General features: G+C 40.8%; 1 protein-coding gene across 1 annotated transcript; it reads right to left on the bottom strand.

The window, feature by feature from the left end:
* Positions 1 to 1,725: 1,725 nt before the first annotated feature.
* Positions 1,726 to 13,547, bottom strand: dusp19b (dual specificity phosphatase 19b). The gene is made up of 4 exons (XM_060925589.1): positions 13,044 to 13,547; positions 12,888 to 12,934; positions 9,763 to 9,915; positions 1,726 to 2,090 (listed from the first exon to the last, which is right to left on the bottom strand). The coding sequence occupies exons 1-4, from the start codon at positions 13,261 to 13,263 to the stop codon at positions 1,908 to 1,910; spliced, it is 603 nt and encodes a 200-aa protein (XP_060781572.1). The 5' UTR covers positions 13,264 to 13,547; the 3' UTR covers positions 1,726 to 1,907.
* Between the last annotated feature and the right edge of the window lie 4,935 nt (positions 13,548 to 18,482).

The raw sequence follows: 18,482 nt of genomic DNA, 5'->3' as shown, positions 1-18,482 counted from the left end.
ACTAGCGATAACTTATGAGTATGCTCATAACCTAGAAGCCACTGCTCACTTTAGATATATTCAGAAGATTGCTATATGCAATGGAATTGACCCCTACAGTCTGGGAAAGAAGGATTTGTCATACGATCTCGAAAACTACCCTTCAGTCGAGTTCCCCGACATCTCGAACTATCTGGTGTTGCAGACGTCCTTCTACACCGCAAAACAGGTGGAAGAGTATGGAGGCTTACAACTTTTTTTTTTTTTAATGTGGCTGGGTAAAGGACCTCAGCATCAAGTCCCTGCCAAATGAATCCTGGATTGTTTTTGCCCGTGTAAGTATTTTATTTTTAAAAGCTTTTTGTTCGTGTCTTTACAACGAAGTGCTGCAAGTTGAAGTGTAAACAAACAGTTGGCTTGATTCTTGCTTGTTGGCTCTTATCTCTCGGGTAAATCATCCACAAAGATCATCAGAAACCTCTTTAAAGACCTGGATCTTGGTTAAACAAAACGGAGAAGTGATCATGGCCCATTGTAACTGTACGGCTGGAGAAGAATTTTGTCGCGACCTTCATGCATATGGACTTTGTGAGGAATAAACAAAGAAACAGCTGGGGACTTTAGTGCTTTGTGACTAAAAAAAGTACCGTAAAATAATGACACATAGCAAGAAAAGTACTTGGAAAACAAAGGACAGCTGAGAGGGAAATACAAACCTTTCACCAAGTGATCACTGCAAACTCGAGCATGCTTCGACTCGGCTCCCTTCAATTTCAGCGAGAGGTTCAAAAGCCACCTTTCTCAACGTCTTTTTGTGAAATCCTGTATTCGTTCACCCTTTTTTATTAGTTCACGGGGAACCCTGAAGAAACTTATCAGTTTCACAGTTTGATCAATTTGAACAACCTAAAACAACGCAAGCGTAAGGCATTTTTCATGCGAGCAATGCACCTTCTCTGTACAAATGCTTTGTCAACTGCGCTTTGGTAGACCACCAGCTAGAGTTCTGAATAACTAATGAGGCGGATGTGATGTCACGTGAAACCCAGCAATTGCAGAAGTAACTTTATTTGCCTTTCTCCTATGTATGTCCATTTGCATTATCCATAATGCTATATCTTGAATGAAGCTTTTGTAGAAATTTGTATTTTATGACTAAAGTCGGGGCGGCACGGTGGTGTAATGGTTAGCGCTGTCGCCTCACAGCAAGAAGGTCCTGGGTTCAAGCCCCATGGCCGGCGAGGGCCTTTCTGTGTGGAGTTTGCATGTTCTCCCCGTGTCCGCGTGGGTTTCCTCCGGGTGCTCCGGTTTCCCCCACAGTCCAAAGACATGCAGGTTAGGTTAACTGGTGACTCTAAATTGACCGTAGGTGTGAATGTGAGTGTGAATGGTTGTCTGTGTCTATGTGTCAGCCCTGTGATGACCTGGCAACTTGTCCAGGGTGTACCCCGCCTTTCGCCCGCAGTCAGCTGGGATAGGCTCCAGCTTGCCTGTGACCCTGTAGAAGGATAAAGCGGCTAGAGATAATGAGATGAGATGACTAAAGTCTTTTCACAAAAAAAAAAAGATTTTTTTCTTTTTCCTTCCAAGTGTGAACGTTTCTGGATAAATATTTACTTGAAATCTACACGGTAGACAAAGTCTCCCACAGAGTGTTTCCTAATTCGGTGTACGGCTTTTAACTTCAACAGAGTATATTTGTTAAATGTTTAATACTTTTAATATCACTCAAAAATGACTGAAATTTAAATCTTTGCATTGAGTTGAGGTATCTATATCTGAAATTATGTTCTCAAAAAATGCAACCAGGAGTTTAATAGTTGCCTTTACCATGTAGTTTCAGCTTGCTGCAGTTGAGTTTTAAATAAGTGTTACATTTGAAGTGTCCAAACTGCATGATGAGCTTCAATGCCAGTAAGTGACGTGAATCATGGGTGATACTCCTTCAGCTGAACAAGGAAGCCAGCATTTGGGCGGATTGAAGGACGAGCTGATCTGACTCGGTTAAATGCATCCTCAAACAGTATCTTCTCCTTCGCCATCAGATAAGCGATGGCAACAGAGGCTGAGCGGGACACACCTGCATTACAGTGGAGCAACACAACTCCATCCTGAAACAGAGAGAAGAAATTAGAAATCATCCAGAGTGCATTTGTGTATGTGTACATATAGTACCTACCGTTAAGCCATGTAGACTATCTTTAATTTATTAATCCCCATAACTAATGCATGTTTAATTCTTATTTAAGTTATTCCATGAAATCGAGTCGTACATGAGCTGATAGCCGATGAGGCGCGTAACACCGAGTCAGCTATAAGCCATGTACGATGAGATCGAATGGAATAACTGTTTTATTATATCCACATTCACTGGATTTTGAGAAATACAGCATTTTTATTTTTTGCAAATTCGATAAATATAAACATACAAAACGTCAGACAAAATAATTTACGCTTAGAATGAAAACAAACCGGTGAAAATGACAGAAGCAATTTGTGAAAAATGCTATAATAATTCTGGAAAAATTAAAAAGATACATTCTTACCATCAAATACTTTCATTCCATATTTTGTTGCTTTTTTTGTATTTTGGGGGGGTTTCTTCTTTCTTTAGGGTTGTTTTCGGCGGTTGGCAAACAAACTAAAAGGTGCATTACTGCCACCAACTGGGCTGGAGTGTGGAACAGGCGATATTGGGGGGGGGAAAAAAACAACAAACTCTTTTTGCTATTTCTGTTTCTTTTAAATACTTGACAATTTTGGGGGGTTTGTTTTTGAGTAGAGTTTTTATTTCGTCCTCGGTTGGTTCATCAACATGCTCCGCCATTTTGTTTTTCTCTACTCAGTCACAATATATGAGCTGATATCCTTGTAGTAGAGTAGCCAATCAGAGCACATGATTGCTTATATCCAGTGAATGTGGATAGAAATATATACAGTTAGGCCCAGAAATATTTGGACAGTGGCACAATCTTCATGATTTGGGCTCTGCATGCCACCATATTGGATTTGAAATGAAACAACTACAACAGAATTGAAGTGCAGACTTTAAGGTTTAATTCAAGGGGTTGAACAAAAATATATGATTAAACATGTAGGAACTGTAGCTATTTTTATACAAACGCTCCTCATTTCAAGGGCTCAAAAGTAAGTGGACAAATAAACATAACCCTAAGTAAAATGTTACTTTTCAATATTTTGTTGAGAATCCTTTGCAGGCAATGACTCCCTGAAGTCTGGAACCCATGGACATCACCAAACGCTGGGTTTCCTCCTTTGTGATGCTTTGCCGGGCCTTTACTACAGCTGTCTTCAGTTGTTGCTTGTTTGTGGGTCTTTCTGCCTTAAGTTTTGTCTTGAGCAAGTGAAATGCATGCTCGATTGGGTTGAGAGCTGGTTATTGACTCGGCCATTGCAGAATATTCCACTTCATTGCTTTAAAAAACTCCCGGGTCATTCCACGTCAATTCAACTGGGGCCCGCACACTTATGTCTCAAAAAATTCTGAAAAAAAAAAAAAAATCACCAGATGTACCCATGTTACCTAGGAGAAACACTGTAAATTTATTTGAATGTAAGGTGTATACTTTCCATGTTACAGCCAGTTTTACTGGGGGGGGGGGGGGGGGGGGGGGTCAATTTTGTTCAGACTCTTTTTTTTTTTTTTTGTCAAAGTTCACAAGCCCACAGCTCAAGAACTAAACCATGTAGGAGGCTCAAATTTTGCATGCTGGTACATAAATAGGAATAGTATGTAGCAAAACTGTCATTTTGGGTCTGGATGATCCTGCATGGTCATAGCACTCCCTCAAAGATGATCAAAATTTTATTGGAGTTTTTGGCTGTGCTCTGTTTAGGCCTTCAGTAGACATATTTTTACCCAACATAGGTTCTTGATTTTTTTCCCTTATTGAGATAAGTAGAAACACTCAACAAAATCAATAAACAGAAAGGAAACTCTATCAGTGTTTGAACAGAAGACCTCACAAGTCTGACAAATCATTTTGGATGTCATTTTCAGAGCACCGTAACACCTTGTGGGAATGTGCGCAGATTTTTTAAATATTTTTTCTTTATTCTCCATGATCCCTTCTTTTTAAAAACACCAATTTGGCTTGTCTTACTCGAATCTTTCTTTTTTATTTTCCACACTGAACATGGGCAAAATGCACCACTGAGAGCAATATATTTTCTATAACATTAATGTAAAGAGTAAATAACCAAAGGCCAATTTTGCCCTAACATGATCACCTGTGGGAGGCACGGTGGTATAGTGGTTAGCGCTGTCGCCTCACAGCAAGAAGGTCCGGGTTCGAGCCCCGTGGCCGGCGAGGGCCTTTCTGTGTGGAGTTTGCATGTTCTCCCCGTGTCCGCGTTGGTTTCCTCCGGGAGCTCCGGTTTCCCTCACAGTCCAAAGACATGCAGGTTAGGTTAACTGGTGACTCTAAATTGACTGGGAGTGTGAATGGTTGTCTGTGTCTATGTGTCAGCCCTGTGATGACCTGGCGACTTGTCCAGGGTGTACCCTGCCTTTCGCCCATAGTCAGCTGGGATAGGCTCCAGCTTGCCTGCGACCCTGTAGAACAGGATAAAGCGGCTAGAGATAATGAGATGATCGCTTGTGCAGGGGTGGAGGTATCTTTTTCAATGATTCAGTGATTTTAGGAGCACCTGTGGTTACTCTCATACCACAGGTGCCCCTAAAATCACTGAATCATTGAAATTGAAAAGGATGCCTCCACCCCTGCACAGGCACTCTCAGGTGATCATGTCAGGGCAAAATTGGCCTTTGGTTATTTACTCTTTACATTAATGTTAAAGAAAACATATTGCTCTCAAATGGTGCATTTTGCCCATGTTCAGTGTGGAAAATAAAAAAGAAAGATTCGAGTAAGACAAGCCAAATTGGTGTTTTTAAAAAGAAGGGATCATGGAGAATAAAGAAAAAAAATTTTTTAAAAATCTGCGCACATGCCCACAAGGTGTTATGGTGCTCTGAAAATGACATCCGAAATGATTTGTCAGACTTGTGAGGTCTTCTGTTCAAACACTGATAGAGTTTCCTTTCTGTTTATTGATTTTTTTGAGAGTGTTTCTACTTATCTCAATAAGGGAAAAAAATCAAGAGCCTATGTTGGGTAAAAATATGTCTTCTGAAGGCCTAAACAGAGCACAGCCAAAAACTCCAATACAATTTTGATCATCTTTGAGGGAGTGCTATGACCATGCAGGATCATCCAGACCCAAAATGACAGTTTTCCTACATACTATTCCTATTTATGTACCAGCATGCAAAATTTGAGCCTCCTACATGGTTTAGTTCTTGAGCTGTGGGCTTGTGAACTTTGACCAAAAAAAAAAAAAAAAAAAAAAGAGTCTGAACAAAATTGACACCCCCCCCCAATAAAACTGACTGTAACATGGAAAGTATACACCTTACATTCAAATACATTTACAGTGTTTCTCCTAGGCAACATGGGTACATCTGGTGATTTTTTCAGAATTTTTTTGAGACCCAAGTGTGCGGGCCCCGGTTGAATTGACGTGGAATGACCCTCCTGGGTTGCTTTTGCAGTATGTTTTGGATCATTGTCCATCTGTACTGTGAAGCGTCGTCCAATCAACTTTGCTGCATTTGGCTGAATCTGAGCAGAAAGTATATCCCTATACACTTCAGACTTCATCCGGCTGCTTCTGTCTTTTGTCACATCATCAATAAACACAAGTGACCCAGTGCCATTGGAAGCCATGCATGCCCATGCCATCATACTGCCTCCACCATGTTTTACAGATGATGTGGTGTGCTTTGGATCATGAGCTGTTCCAATTCTTCTCCAAACTTTCTTCTTCCCATCATTCTGGTACAGGTTGATCTCATCTGTCCAAAGAATGCTGTTCCAGAACTGGGCTGGCTTCTTCAGGTGTTTTTTGGCAAAGTCAATTCTGGCCTTTCTATTTTTGAGGCTGATTAATGGTTTGCACCTTGTGGTGAATCCTTTGTATTTACTCTCATGAAGTCTCCTCTTTATGGTAGACTTAGATACTGATACACCTACTTCCTGGAGAGTGTTCTTCATTTGAGTGGATGTTGTGAAGGGGTTTTTCTTCACCATGGAAAGGATTCTGTGATCATCCACCACTGTTGTCTTCCATGGACGTCCAGGCCTTTTTGAGTTCCAAAGCTCACCAGTGCACTCTTTTTTCTCAGAATGTACCAAACTGTTGATTTGGCCACTCCTAACATTTCTGCTATCTCTCTGATGGATTTCCTCTTTTTTTTCAGCCTCAGGATGGTCTGTTTCACCTCCATTGAGAGCGCCTTTGACCGCATGTTGTGTGTTCACAGCAACAGCTTCCAAATGCAAACGCCACACCTGGAATCAACTCCAGACCTTTTAACTGCTTAATTGATGACAGGTTAACGAGGGAAGAGCCCATGCAGCCTTGTTATTTTTTTTGCAGCCTTCTGAGTCAGTTGTCCAATTACTTTTGGTCCCTTGAAAAAGAGGTGGCTACGTATTAAAGAGCTGTAATTCCTAAACCCTTGCTCCAAATTGGATGTGAATACTCTCAAATTACAGCTGAGAGTCTGCACTTTAAGCCCATATTGATTATATAATTGTATCCTGAATATGTTTTCGTAAACAGCTAAAATAACAAAACTTGTGTCACTGTCCAAATATTTTTGGGCCCAACTGTATAACAAAGATAAAGAATTAGCTATTTTATATTTACTAACTCCCATAGCTAAGATAAGCATTTCAATTTTTTAATATTTACTAATCCTCATACATAAATGTTCAACTGTTTTCTATTCACTAATCCCCATATGATAAGAATTACCTCAATGATATTTACTGATGCCTATCACACTTTTATATTAAAATTTATATTTATACACAGTGCCGTTCAAAAGTTTGGGGTCACTTTGAAATGTCCTTATTTTTGAAAGAAAAGCACTGTTCTTTTCAATGAAGATCACTTTAAACTAATCAGAAATCCACTCTATACATTGCTAATGTGGTAAATGACTATTCTAGCTGCAAATGTCTGGTTTTTGGTGCAATATCTCCATAGGTGTATAGAGGCCCATTTCCAGCAACTCTCACTCCAGTGTTCTAATGGTACAATGTGTTTGCTCATTGCCTCAGAAGGCTAATGGATGATTAGAAAACCCTTGTACAATCATGTTAGCACAGCTGAAAACAGTTGAGCTCTTTAGAGAAGCTATAAAACTGACCTTCCTTTGAGCAGATTGAGTTTCTGGAGCATCACATTTGTGGGGTCGATTAAATGCTCAAAATGGCCAGAAAAATGTCTTGACTATATTTTCTATTCATTTTACAACTTATGGTGGTAAATAAAAGTGTGACTTTTCATGGAAAACACAAAATTGTCTGGGTGACCCCAAACTTTTGAACGGTAGTATATATATGTATGTGTGTGTGTGTGTGTGTGTGTATATATATATATATATATATATATATATATATATATATATATATATATATATATATATAAAGTGTTCAGCTCTTCTATATCTATTAATTATTCAAAATTAATACTTTACTTTCTTTGCCAAAAAATTTATAAAAACATGGGTATCATCAGAAAAATTGCAAATCTACTATCTTTGAAAACATTCATTATACTATACTATACTATAGTATGGGCTAGTACATACTCTACTTCACTAAAGGCACTACTCCTTCTTCAAAAACGCTTCGTCCGGATCGTTTCAAATGTCTTGTATTGAGGATTTGCACATGACGTCACGAGGTCACGTGATATTTGTTTATCCGCCATTTTGGACGGCAAGGTCACGCATAGAACTTAGATGGACCCGTTCTAATTATCAAGTGTGTGGGAGTAGATCTTTCGAGAATGGTTATATCTTGTTCAGCATTTGGTTGTACCAATAGACAGGGCCAAAAGGAGGGCCTGTCATTTTATAGATTCCCCGCAGACGAGGAGAGACGCGCAAAATGGGTGTCCGCTGTGCGAAGAGAAAACTGGTACCCCAGTTCTACCAGCCGAATTTGTAGTGAACACTTCATATCAGGTAGGTGTAATCTTCTAATTCAATACTCCTAGTACATCTGTTAAGTTGATTTTTGGATTGAATGATAGCTGCATACTTAGAAACTAGACAGTCTCTAACGTTTAAAATGGCTATGCCTAGCCCTACTACCCTGGCCTAGTCTATGACAATGTTTTATCTTTTTGGCTCATATATGCCTTTGAAAGGCCAATCCATAGTAGGGATGGCGAAAACTAAAAAAAATCCTGACCGACCACCGAGCCTCATTAGCTGGTTAAAGTCGGTTAACCTATGAGTTTCACGGCTGAAACGCGCAGATCCGATTTTTTTCTTTAGGGGGGCGTTGGAGTGTCTGAATAATTTCATCAGAGTAAATTCTGTATTAAAATTACTAAATAAGCGATAAAACGTCCTGCATAGTCTCTTTATGATAAACATCTTAATGCCACTTACCCGTGAGGTTATCAAGTAGACATTCTTCTTCGGTACCTTCCAGAGGTATAGTTGAGATATCCATCCCGCAACAAAATATTTATAAGCTTCCAGGCTCTTGTAAGCTTTGAGGGCTTTGCCAGAGTAACACGATTCACGATTAACGAGAAAATTGTAAATGTCGTGGTAGGCCAGATCGGGCAAATCGCCGGCACTGCAGCTCCGAATTTCCCTGAGCAAGGATTGCGGCAAGTTGTACGGATCTGCAATCCCCAACCTGGAACACTTTTCCACGTAACACTGCCTCACATCACCTTCAAGATGCTGAACAAACTTAGACAAGTAATCGCGTGATGTAGATGGGGTATTTTCCGAATTTTCTTGGGGATTACTCCCTGGATCCATTACACTCGCGCAAGGTAAACAATCCTGAAGCCGTCCAATATGGCGGAGCAGGCGGAGTAAACATGGATGGGTCATGTGACTGCACATCCTCTATACATTCCCCTCTGCATCGCTGTTTAGTAATCTAAAAGTAATAACTGTATACGATATAAACAAGCTACAAATTTGTCTTTTTGTCCATAAAATAATTAACTATAGTTCTTCTATACCAAATCAATTTAAGGGTCTTTTTAACTACAACTTGGAATTTCATCAATACAGTACAAGGCAGCGGAAAAATTTTAAACAGATCCAAGTAAAAACCCAGCAATGAATGTTCTCCATGATGTTCAGGTGCCCACAAATTTGGAATAGTTTAAATTGGAACTTACAGCTCTGCAAATCATTATACATCTTTAAGAATATGCTAAAAAATTCTCTACTACACAACCAGCCATTTACCTAATTTCCTATTCATTGGTTTTTTATTTCCTCCTTATATCTTGGTTGCATTTCTTAAGTTGTTGTATTTTTTGTTATTTGTTTAGTTATTATTTATCGAATTTATATAATTTGCTTGTTAAGTTAGTTGCTAAATTTTCACTAGTTAGTCATTTTTTGTTATTTCTTTACTTATTACTTTCATTAATTTACTTAATATTAGTTATTATCTATTTATTTGTTATCATTTAGTTGTTATGGTTATTAGTTGTTGTTTTACTCTTTTGTTTCATCACCTTTAGTTATTATAATTAATTCGTTGTAATACTAAGAAACATGGGGAAGGACTTTTATAGACCTTATTGGTCTCCACCTTCCCCAGCACAATCCAAATGTATTTTGTTTAGATGTCTTTATGTATTGTTTTTATTTGTGCGAAATAAAGAAAAAAATTACATGAGAAGTACATTAATCCAGCCACACACCTGTTTTCTGGCCTCATCGATGAACTGAAAGCACTGTGGGAGGTAGGATGTGAGCTCTGTCTCTGGCAGATCCATCATGGGAACAGTTTTATAGATAAAGTGCTCAGGGAAGGCATTCTCCACTCCACAGGCAACGTTCAACACATGAGTTACCTGCAACCAGGATTCATGAAATAAAATAACTTTATCTAGGGAAATAAGAATACCCCTTTGGAGATTAATGCACACTAGCTAATTTACCAGTGGTTAATTTTTGTCAATTTTGTTCTATTCCAGAAATAACTTTTTAAAATGATATAACACACACACACATTTAACCATTTGGGAGATGCTTTTGTATAAAGTGTCACTAATCCCAACAGGGCAACTAATCACAATACGGTCACTAATAATATAATCACTAATCCCCATGGGTTACAAATCCCTATATAGCCCCAAATCACAATGGGGTAACTAATCATAATATGGTCACTGATCACATTAAGGACATTAATCCCCATAAATATATTATTCCACTTATGATCACTAATTACAATACAGTTGCTAATTCCCATAGGCTAATTAATTATAATGGGGTCACCAATCCCCACGTGATAAACAATCACATGTGACCAATAACCTCAATATGGACACTAATCCCCATATGAATACAAATCACCCTATAGTCACTAATCCGTATAAGGTCACTAATCCTAATAGAGTCGCTAACGCTAACCCCACGGGGTTACAAATCACACTCTAGTCACTAATCACAATAGGGACATTGATCAACATATTATCACTAATCACAATAAGGAAATTAATCCCCATAAATGTATTCATTAATGTATTCTCACTAATCACAATACAGTTACTGATTCCCATAGGGACACTAACCCCATATGATAACTAGTCACATACCATCAATGATCTAAACATGTATACTAATCCCCACAGGAGTGTGAGTTTATGTATAGCAACTAATCCCTACATAATCACAAATTACAATAGAGTCACTGATCCCCATGGGCATACACATTTTGTTAGAGTCACTAATCACAATATGAACACTAATCACAATAAGTATATTAATCCTCATACATATATTAATCATTATATGATCACTGATCACAATATAGTTAGTAATTACGAGGGGATCACTAACCCCAATGTGCTAACTAATCCCACGTGGTCAATGATCCCAGTATGGACACTAATCTGCATAAGATTACAAATCCTCCTATAGTCACTAATCACAATAAGGACATTAATCCCCACAAAGCTTCGGCATGAAGCTGGACCCTCTGGTGACGGTGGCAGAGAAGAGGACTATGGACAAACTACTGAACATCATGGACAATGCCAGTCACCCTCTGCACACCGTCATCAGCAACCAGAGGAGCCTGTTCAGTGACAGAATGCTCCTTCCCAAGCGCAGGACGAACAGACTCAAAAACTCCTTCGTCCCTCACACCATCAGACTGTACAACTCCTCTCTGGGGGGGGAGGAGGGGTAACAGGAGGACAGAGGACAGGAAGGAGCAGCAGTAGCCTAGCCTGACAATAAGCAATACTGGACAATGTGCAATACCTCTTCTGTTGGACTTTCCCCCCCCTTCCTCTTCCCCATATCTTATTCTTATTACTTTTTATATTTGTACAGTATATGTAAATACCTAATTTAATTTATCTAGAAGTTTTTCTCTATTTCTATTCTCTGTTTATCCTGTAATGATGCTACTGGAATTTTAATTTCCCTGAAGGAACCCCCCCCCCCAAAGGGATCAATAAAGTTCTAATCTAATCTAATCTAATCTAATCTAATCTAATCTAATCTAATCTAAAGATGTCTGTAAAGATTCTCAGTCATCCAGGTCATAGTAAACTGTGGGTGGTAAAAGAGAGCAACTGGACTTGCTTGAAGATTCTTGAAGACGTTTCACCTCTCATCTGAAAGGCTTCTTCAGTTCTGTCTGACTAATAGGGAGTATCAGGTATTTATCCTCTCATAGATGGCGGCATGGTGGTGTAGTGGTTAGCACGGTCGCCTCACAGCAAGAAGGTTCCAGGTTCGAACCCAGCAGCCAGTGAGCGCCTTTCTGTGTGGAGTTTGCATGTTCTCCCCGTGTCTGCGTGGGTTTCCTCCGGGTGCTCCGGTTTCCCCCACAATCCAAAGACATGCAGTTAGGTTGATGTGGGGCGGCCTTGGGCTGAGGTGCCCTTGAGCAAGGTACCGAACCCCTGACTGCTCCCCAAGCGCTTTGGTGTGGCTGCCCACTGCTCTGAGTGTGTGTGTGTGCGTGTGTTCACTGCTAAATGCGGAGGATGAATTTCACTGTGCTTGAAGTGTGCATGTGACAAATAAAGGATTCTTCTTCTGAAAAGCAATCCTCAGGTGTCGTTGAGTCATCCTGTTGGTGTGGGTCACTGGAGGCTGGGTGTGAATGGCCTAGAGAGTCAATGGGTTGTTGGTTCTCTCTGTCCTCCTGTGAGTCACTGAAAACAGCTGGGTTTTGGTGTGCATTCAGTTGTCTGGGAAGTGTGCATTGTAGGTGGCTGATAAATGATGTCTTAGACCCCCACCTCTGTTCAGTGATGGCCGTTCCAGGTTGACAAAAACGGCTCCTTTAACTCCTCGCTCATACCAACGATCCTCTCTGGCTAAAATGTGTATGCTGCAATCCTGAAATGAGTGTCCTTTGTTGTTAAGATGAAGGTAGACAGCAGAGTCCTGGCCTGAGGAGCTGGCTCTCCTGTGTTGAGCCATGCACCTGTGAAGCGGTTGTTTTGTTTCCCCAATATACAAGTCCGTGCATTCCTCTCTGCACTGAATTGCATACACTACGTTGTCCTGTTTGTGTCTGGGTATTCTGTCCTTAGGGTGGACCTGATACTCCCTATTAGTCAGACAGAACTGAAGAAGCCTTTCGGATGAGAGGTGAAACGTCTTCAAGAATCTTCAAGCAAGTCCAGTTGCTCTCTTTTACCACCCACGGTTAATCTAATCCATGATCACTAATCACAATATAGTTACTTTCACGTCACTAATCCCTGTATGATCACTAATCCCCACAGCAGTGTGTAGATGTACAGTTCGACACTGAAGCTCATTGCAGCTCCACTGAAAGAAGAATGTAAATCTGCACCTTGAATTTTCTCAAAGTCTCAGGGTCACTGGCAGCATCTTGTGAGGCTGTGAAGAAAATCAGTCACCACATTTACTAAAAAATAAACAAAACCACGACATTTAATTCAGTCAAGGCCACAAATGAATATGATGTAATCACCACTATGTGTCTTACAGAGCAGGAGGAAAGGTGCAACGACGCCCACTTGAAGGTCCAAACTCAGATCTGGGACAAACCCGCAGGTGGCGCTCTCCTCTGCGGCTTCTGTTACATAACCATCATCGCCGCTTCGCGTTTCCACAAGGACCTTCCCGGTAGCCGTAGTGATGCGCGTGCTCTGTTTCTTGAGGCGCGCTCTCGAGAAATTCTGTAGCTCGTGAGAGAGGGACTGCATGCTGTCGTAAATAAGGCTGATTTTTTAATTATTATTAACAACCAATAGCTGCCTTCTTACAAAACCCCGAGATTATTGGCTCCTGGAATACACAGATTCCCGGATGTAAACTCAAACACACTAGTAAGTGTGTGTTTAAGAGGAAAAGCGACCGCTGTAACTATTATTATTTTTAGTATTGGAGTCCCATCAATCAGAGACGTCGCCGTTACCATGGCAATGTTCACCGCTGTTTTACGGTAGCCTTGTTTTCAGACGCAATCTGCTGAATCCATGAGAAGAGAAGCTGGACACCAAATGTTATATTTCAAAATAAAAGTGCTCCAGTAACAGCACCTTAGTACTCGTATAAGTATGAGGTTTATGGTGATCTAATAAACCTGGAGTCGCTTTTTCTATCACTCCATAGACCTAGAAACCTCTGCTTTCATCAAAGATATGCATACACTACCTGGTCAAAATAATAATAATAATCACACGCAAGTATTTCATTAGCACACCTTTAGCTTTGCTTACGTCACACATTCACGGTGCCATTGTTTCAACAATATGTAACGTCACAATATTTATTTCTGTCAGAGGTGGACAAAGTACCCAACTTCATGACTTAAGTCAAAGTATAGATCTCATTGGTCAAATGTGACTCAGATACAAGTGAAAGTTGTACAGTCAATATTTTGCTTAAAGGTCATAGGCAATGGTCGGAGGTGAAATGTAGAATATCAACTTAATTGTCTAGAACAGGGATGGGCAACTGGCGGTCCGCCTCCTTACTCAGTGCGGCCCATAGATCATTTATTAATTATCAGGAAAAAAAAATTAACCGCGGCCTTTTTTTTTTAAAGATATTTTTTGGGGCTTTTTTCACCTTTATTGGATAGGACAGTGTAGAGACAGGACAGGAAATGAGTGGGAGAGAGAGATGGGAAGGGATCTGGAAATGACCTCGGGTTGGAATCGAACCCAGGTCCCTGGATTTATGGTATGGCACCTTAGCTACCTGAGCCACGACACCCCCGTGGCCTTTTTTTTTTTTTACAGTTGTAATTACACTGTTGACCGATAGAGGGCGCTTCCTTTAGCTCACGGTGCTAAAGGAAGCCATGTCATTACAACGCTGTATACGTCAGTTACGTCGTTGTATACGTCATTACGTTGCTGTATACATCAGTTACATCGCTACGTTTGCATAAACCTTGGCGCGAATATCAAAGCAAAAACAACACGGAAGAAGCAGCAGCAACAACAATAATAATAATGGATGACTTCGCGTTTGTACAACTGCTGCTTCTCGTCGCTTAAAAATGGCGATCTTTCGTGGTCTTGTTATTGTTGTTGGTCTTAACAACTCCGTCCCCCCCCCCGCTGACGTAAGCGGTTCTTTCCTCTGGCCCAGCAGAGAGTTGGTGCTAGCCTGGAACCGGTTTTTCTGGCCCCAGAGCCAGTTCTTTGTCAGTGGAAACAGAAAACCCGGTTCCAAACTAAGCTCTGGCCTTGAACCAGCCCTGGAACTGCTTTGGTGGAAAAGGGGCAACAGAGGTTTCGCAGGGCTCCTCCGACAAAGCGGGGTAAACTGCCCTATACTGCACTGTCTCATACATCAGGTGAGTAGCCTCATATTAACTGTGAGATGTAGGCCTGAGTTTGACATGGCAGGACAAAAATATTTTTTTAACATGCCATGCATTTTATCTCTCCAGGGAGCCCTCTGCGCGAATACACTGAACTTTAGCCACGTTATGAATTTAGTGACCAAAGTAACAAATCTCATCAGAGGGGGGAACAGGTCCCTTTGTCACAGGAGGTTCATTGCCTTTTTGGATGAAGTGGACACCGCGTATGGGGATTTACAAATGCACACTGAGATCAGATGGATGAGTCGAGGGAAGTGTCTGGAGTGTTTTTTTGCGCTGCGCTCTGAACTACCAGTGTTCTTGGAGAACAGTATTAATGGTGATACAAGCACCTACTGCAGAAAACTCAGACACACAGTTTATTTGCAACATGGCCTTTCTGACAGACATCACCTCGCATCTCAACCACCTTAACACACACTTGCAGGGGAGAGACCAAACTGTTTGCGATCTGTATGCGCACATAACCGCATTCCAGCGTAAACTTGACCTGTTCATAGAAGGATTTTCTTCCCATCGTCCAAATTTGGCACACTTTCCTGCTTGTGAGGAGATACGAAAAGATAACCCCAGGTGTGAGAAACTACTTCAGAAGTATAGGGCCAACATCGAAAAATTACAGGAGCAGTTTAACAATCGTTTCCAAGATTTTCATGTGATGAAACCACGAATTGCGCTATTCACGGACCCCGTCTCTGCTGCTGTCAGCAAGCAACCATCAAAACTGTAGCTCGAACTCTGCGAGTTGCAGTCAGATCCGTATTTTCAAGCAAAGCGCAACGAGAAGGGAATTTCATTTTGGAGACTGCTACCAGAGGCACGTTTTCCACTCCTCAGAGATTTTGCTCTGTCAATGGCCAGCATGTTTGGGAGCACTTACATTTGTGAGAGCAGCTTTTCAACAATGAAGCACATTAAAGGAACAGTCCACCGTACTTCCATAATGAAATATGTTCTTTTCTGAATTGAGATGAGCTTATCCGTACCTCTCCGAGCTTTGCGCGACCTCCCAGTCAGTCAGACGCGTTGTTACTCCTGTTTACTCCTGTTAGCAATGTAGCTAGGCTCAGTATGGCCAACGGTATTTTTTGGGGCTGTAGTTAGATGCGACCAAACTCTTCCACATTTTTCCTGTTTACATAGGTTTATATGACCAGTGACATGAAACAAAGTTCAGTTAAAAAAATTGAAACGTGGCGATTTTCTATGCTATGGAAAGTCCGCACTATAATGACAGGCGTACTAACACCTTCTGCGTGCTTCGGCAGTGCATTGATACCGTCATTCCTGAGTGCAGGTATCAATGCGCTGTCGAAGCGCGCAGAAGGTGTTAGTACGCCTGTCATTATAGTGCGGACTTTCCATAGCATAGAAAATCGCCACGTTTCAATTTTTTTAACTGAACTTTGTTTCATGTCACTGGTCATATAAACCTATGTAAACAGGAAAAATGTGGAAGAGTTTGGTCGCATCTAACTACAGCCCCAAAAAATACCGTTGGCCATACTGAACCTAGCTACATTGCTAACAGGAGTAACAGCGCGTCTGACTGACTGGGAGGTCGCGCAAAGCTCGGAGAGGTATGGATAAGCTCGTCTCAATTCAGAAAAGAACATATTTCATAATGGAAGTACGGTGGACTGTTCCTTTAAGTCAAAAGAGAGGAACAGATTCACGGATGATACTCTTTTTCATTTGATGCGGATTGGATGCACAAAGATTGACATTGATATCCAGTCTATTGTGCGCCAGCAGGCAAAACCACAAGTATCTCATTAAGTTGCACTTAATGTTGGGCCGCTGTTTTTTTAGTTTTGTGCCTCATTAAATGTGAGCCCTTTGCACTTTGTTTCTTTTAAAACAAACTTGTGTTTGTCGTTTAACAAGATGAGCATTATGTTAAAAATGCATTTCAGTGTGGAAAATATTAAATAAATGTATGTTGGTTCAATAAACATACAGACATAAGAATATACAAATATTTTGTTCTTATTTAAAATTCTTTTGTAACTTCTCTCATATCTGATTAGTTGAAGTGTGCGGTCATGTGGCCCTCTGATGGTGGTGATGAAAAATTGTGGCCCTCTTTATCATGCAAGTTGCCCATCCCTGGTCTAGAAGAACGACCCAAAAAGCAAATTCAATCTTCCTGGTGTCTAATTTGCACTCTAAAATTTAATAAAACGGTTAAAATATACTGGTTTGCCCAATTTCCGAAGGTTTGTTTACAACCCCGATTCCAAAAAAGTTGGGACAAAGTACAAATTGCAAATAAAAATGGAATGCAATAATTTACAGATCTCAAAAACTGCTATTGTATTCACAATAGAACATAGACAACATATCACATGTCGAAAGTGAGACATTTTGAAATTTCATGCCAGCAACACATCTCAAAAAAGTTGGGACAGGGGCAATAAGAGGCTGGAAAAGTTAAAGGTACAAAAAAGGAACAGCTGGAGGACCAAATTGCAACTCATTAGGTCAATTGGCAATAGGTCATTAACATGACTGGGTATAAAAAGAACATCTTGGAGTGGCAGGGGCTCTCAGAAGTAAAGATGGGAAGAGGATCACCAATCCCCCTAATTCTGCGCCGACAAATAGTGGAGCAATATGAGAAAGGAGTTCGACAGTGTAAAATTGCAAAGAGTTTGAACATATCATCCTCTACAGTGCATAATATCATCAAAAGATTCAGAGAATCTGGAAGAATCTCTGTGCGTAAAGGTCAAGGCTGGAAAACCATACTGGGTGCCCGTGATCTTCGGGCCCTTAGACGGCACTGCATCACATACAGGCATGCTTCTGTATTGGAAATCACAAAATGGGCTCAGGAATATTTCCAGAGAACATTATCTGTGAACACAATTCACCGTGCCATCCGCCGTTGCCAGCTAAAACTCTATAGTTCAAAGAAGAAGCCGTATCTAAACATGATCCAGAAGCGCAGACGTCTTCTCTGGGCCAAGGCTCATTTAAAATGGACTGTGGCAAAGTGGAAAACTGTTCTGTGGTCAGACGAATCAAAATTTGAAGTTCTTTATGGAAATCAGGGACGCCGTGTCATTCGGACTAAAGAGAAGAAGGACGACCCGAGTTGTTATCAGCGCTCAGTTCAGAAGCCTGCATCTCTGATGGTATGGGGTTGCGTTAGTGCATGTGGCATGGGCAGCTTACACATCTGGAAAGACACCATCAATGCTGAAAGGTATATGCAGGTTCTCGAACAACATATACTCCCATCCAGATGACGCCTCTTTCAGGGAAGACCTTGCATTTTCCAACATGGCTGCGTAGAAGGGTCCGGGTACTGAACTGGCCAGCCTGCAGTCCAGATCTTTCACCCATAGAAAACATTTGGTGCATCATAAAACGGAAGATATGACAAAAAAGACCTAAGACAGTTGAGCAACTACAATCCTACATTAGACAAGAATGGGTTAACATTCCTATCCTTAAACTTGAGCAACTTGTCTCCTCAGTCCCCAGACATTTACAGACTGTTGTAAAGAGAAAAGGGGATGTCTCACAGTGGTAAACATGGCCTTGTCCCAACTTTTTTGAGATGTTGTTGTCATGAAA

This window comes from Neoarius graeffei, chromosome 1 (genome assembly GCF_027579695.1).
Source record: "Neoarius graeffei isolate fNeoGra1 chromosome 1, fNeoGra1.pri, whole genome shotgun sequence".
NCBI classification, from domain to species: domain Eukaryota; kingdom Metazoa; phylum Chordata; class Actinopteri; order Siluriformes; family Ariidae; genus Neoarius; species Neoarius graeffei.
The sequence above is the reverse complement of the archived record's forward strand: the minus strand, read 5'-3'. Positions and strand labels throughout refer to the sequence as shown.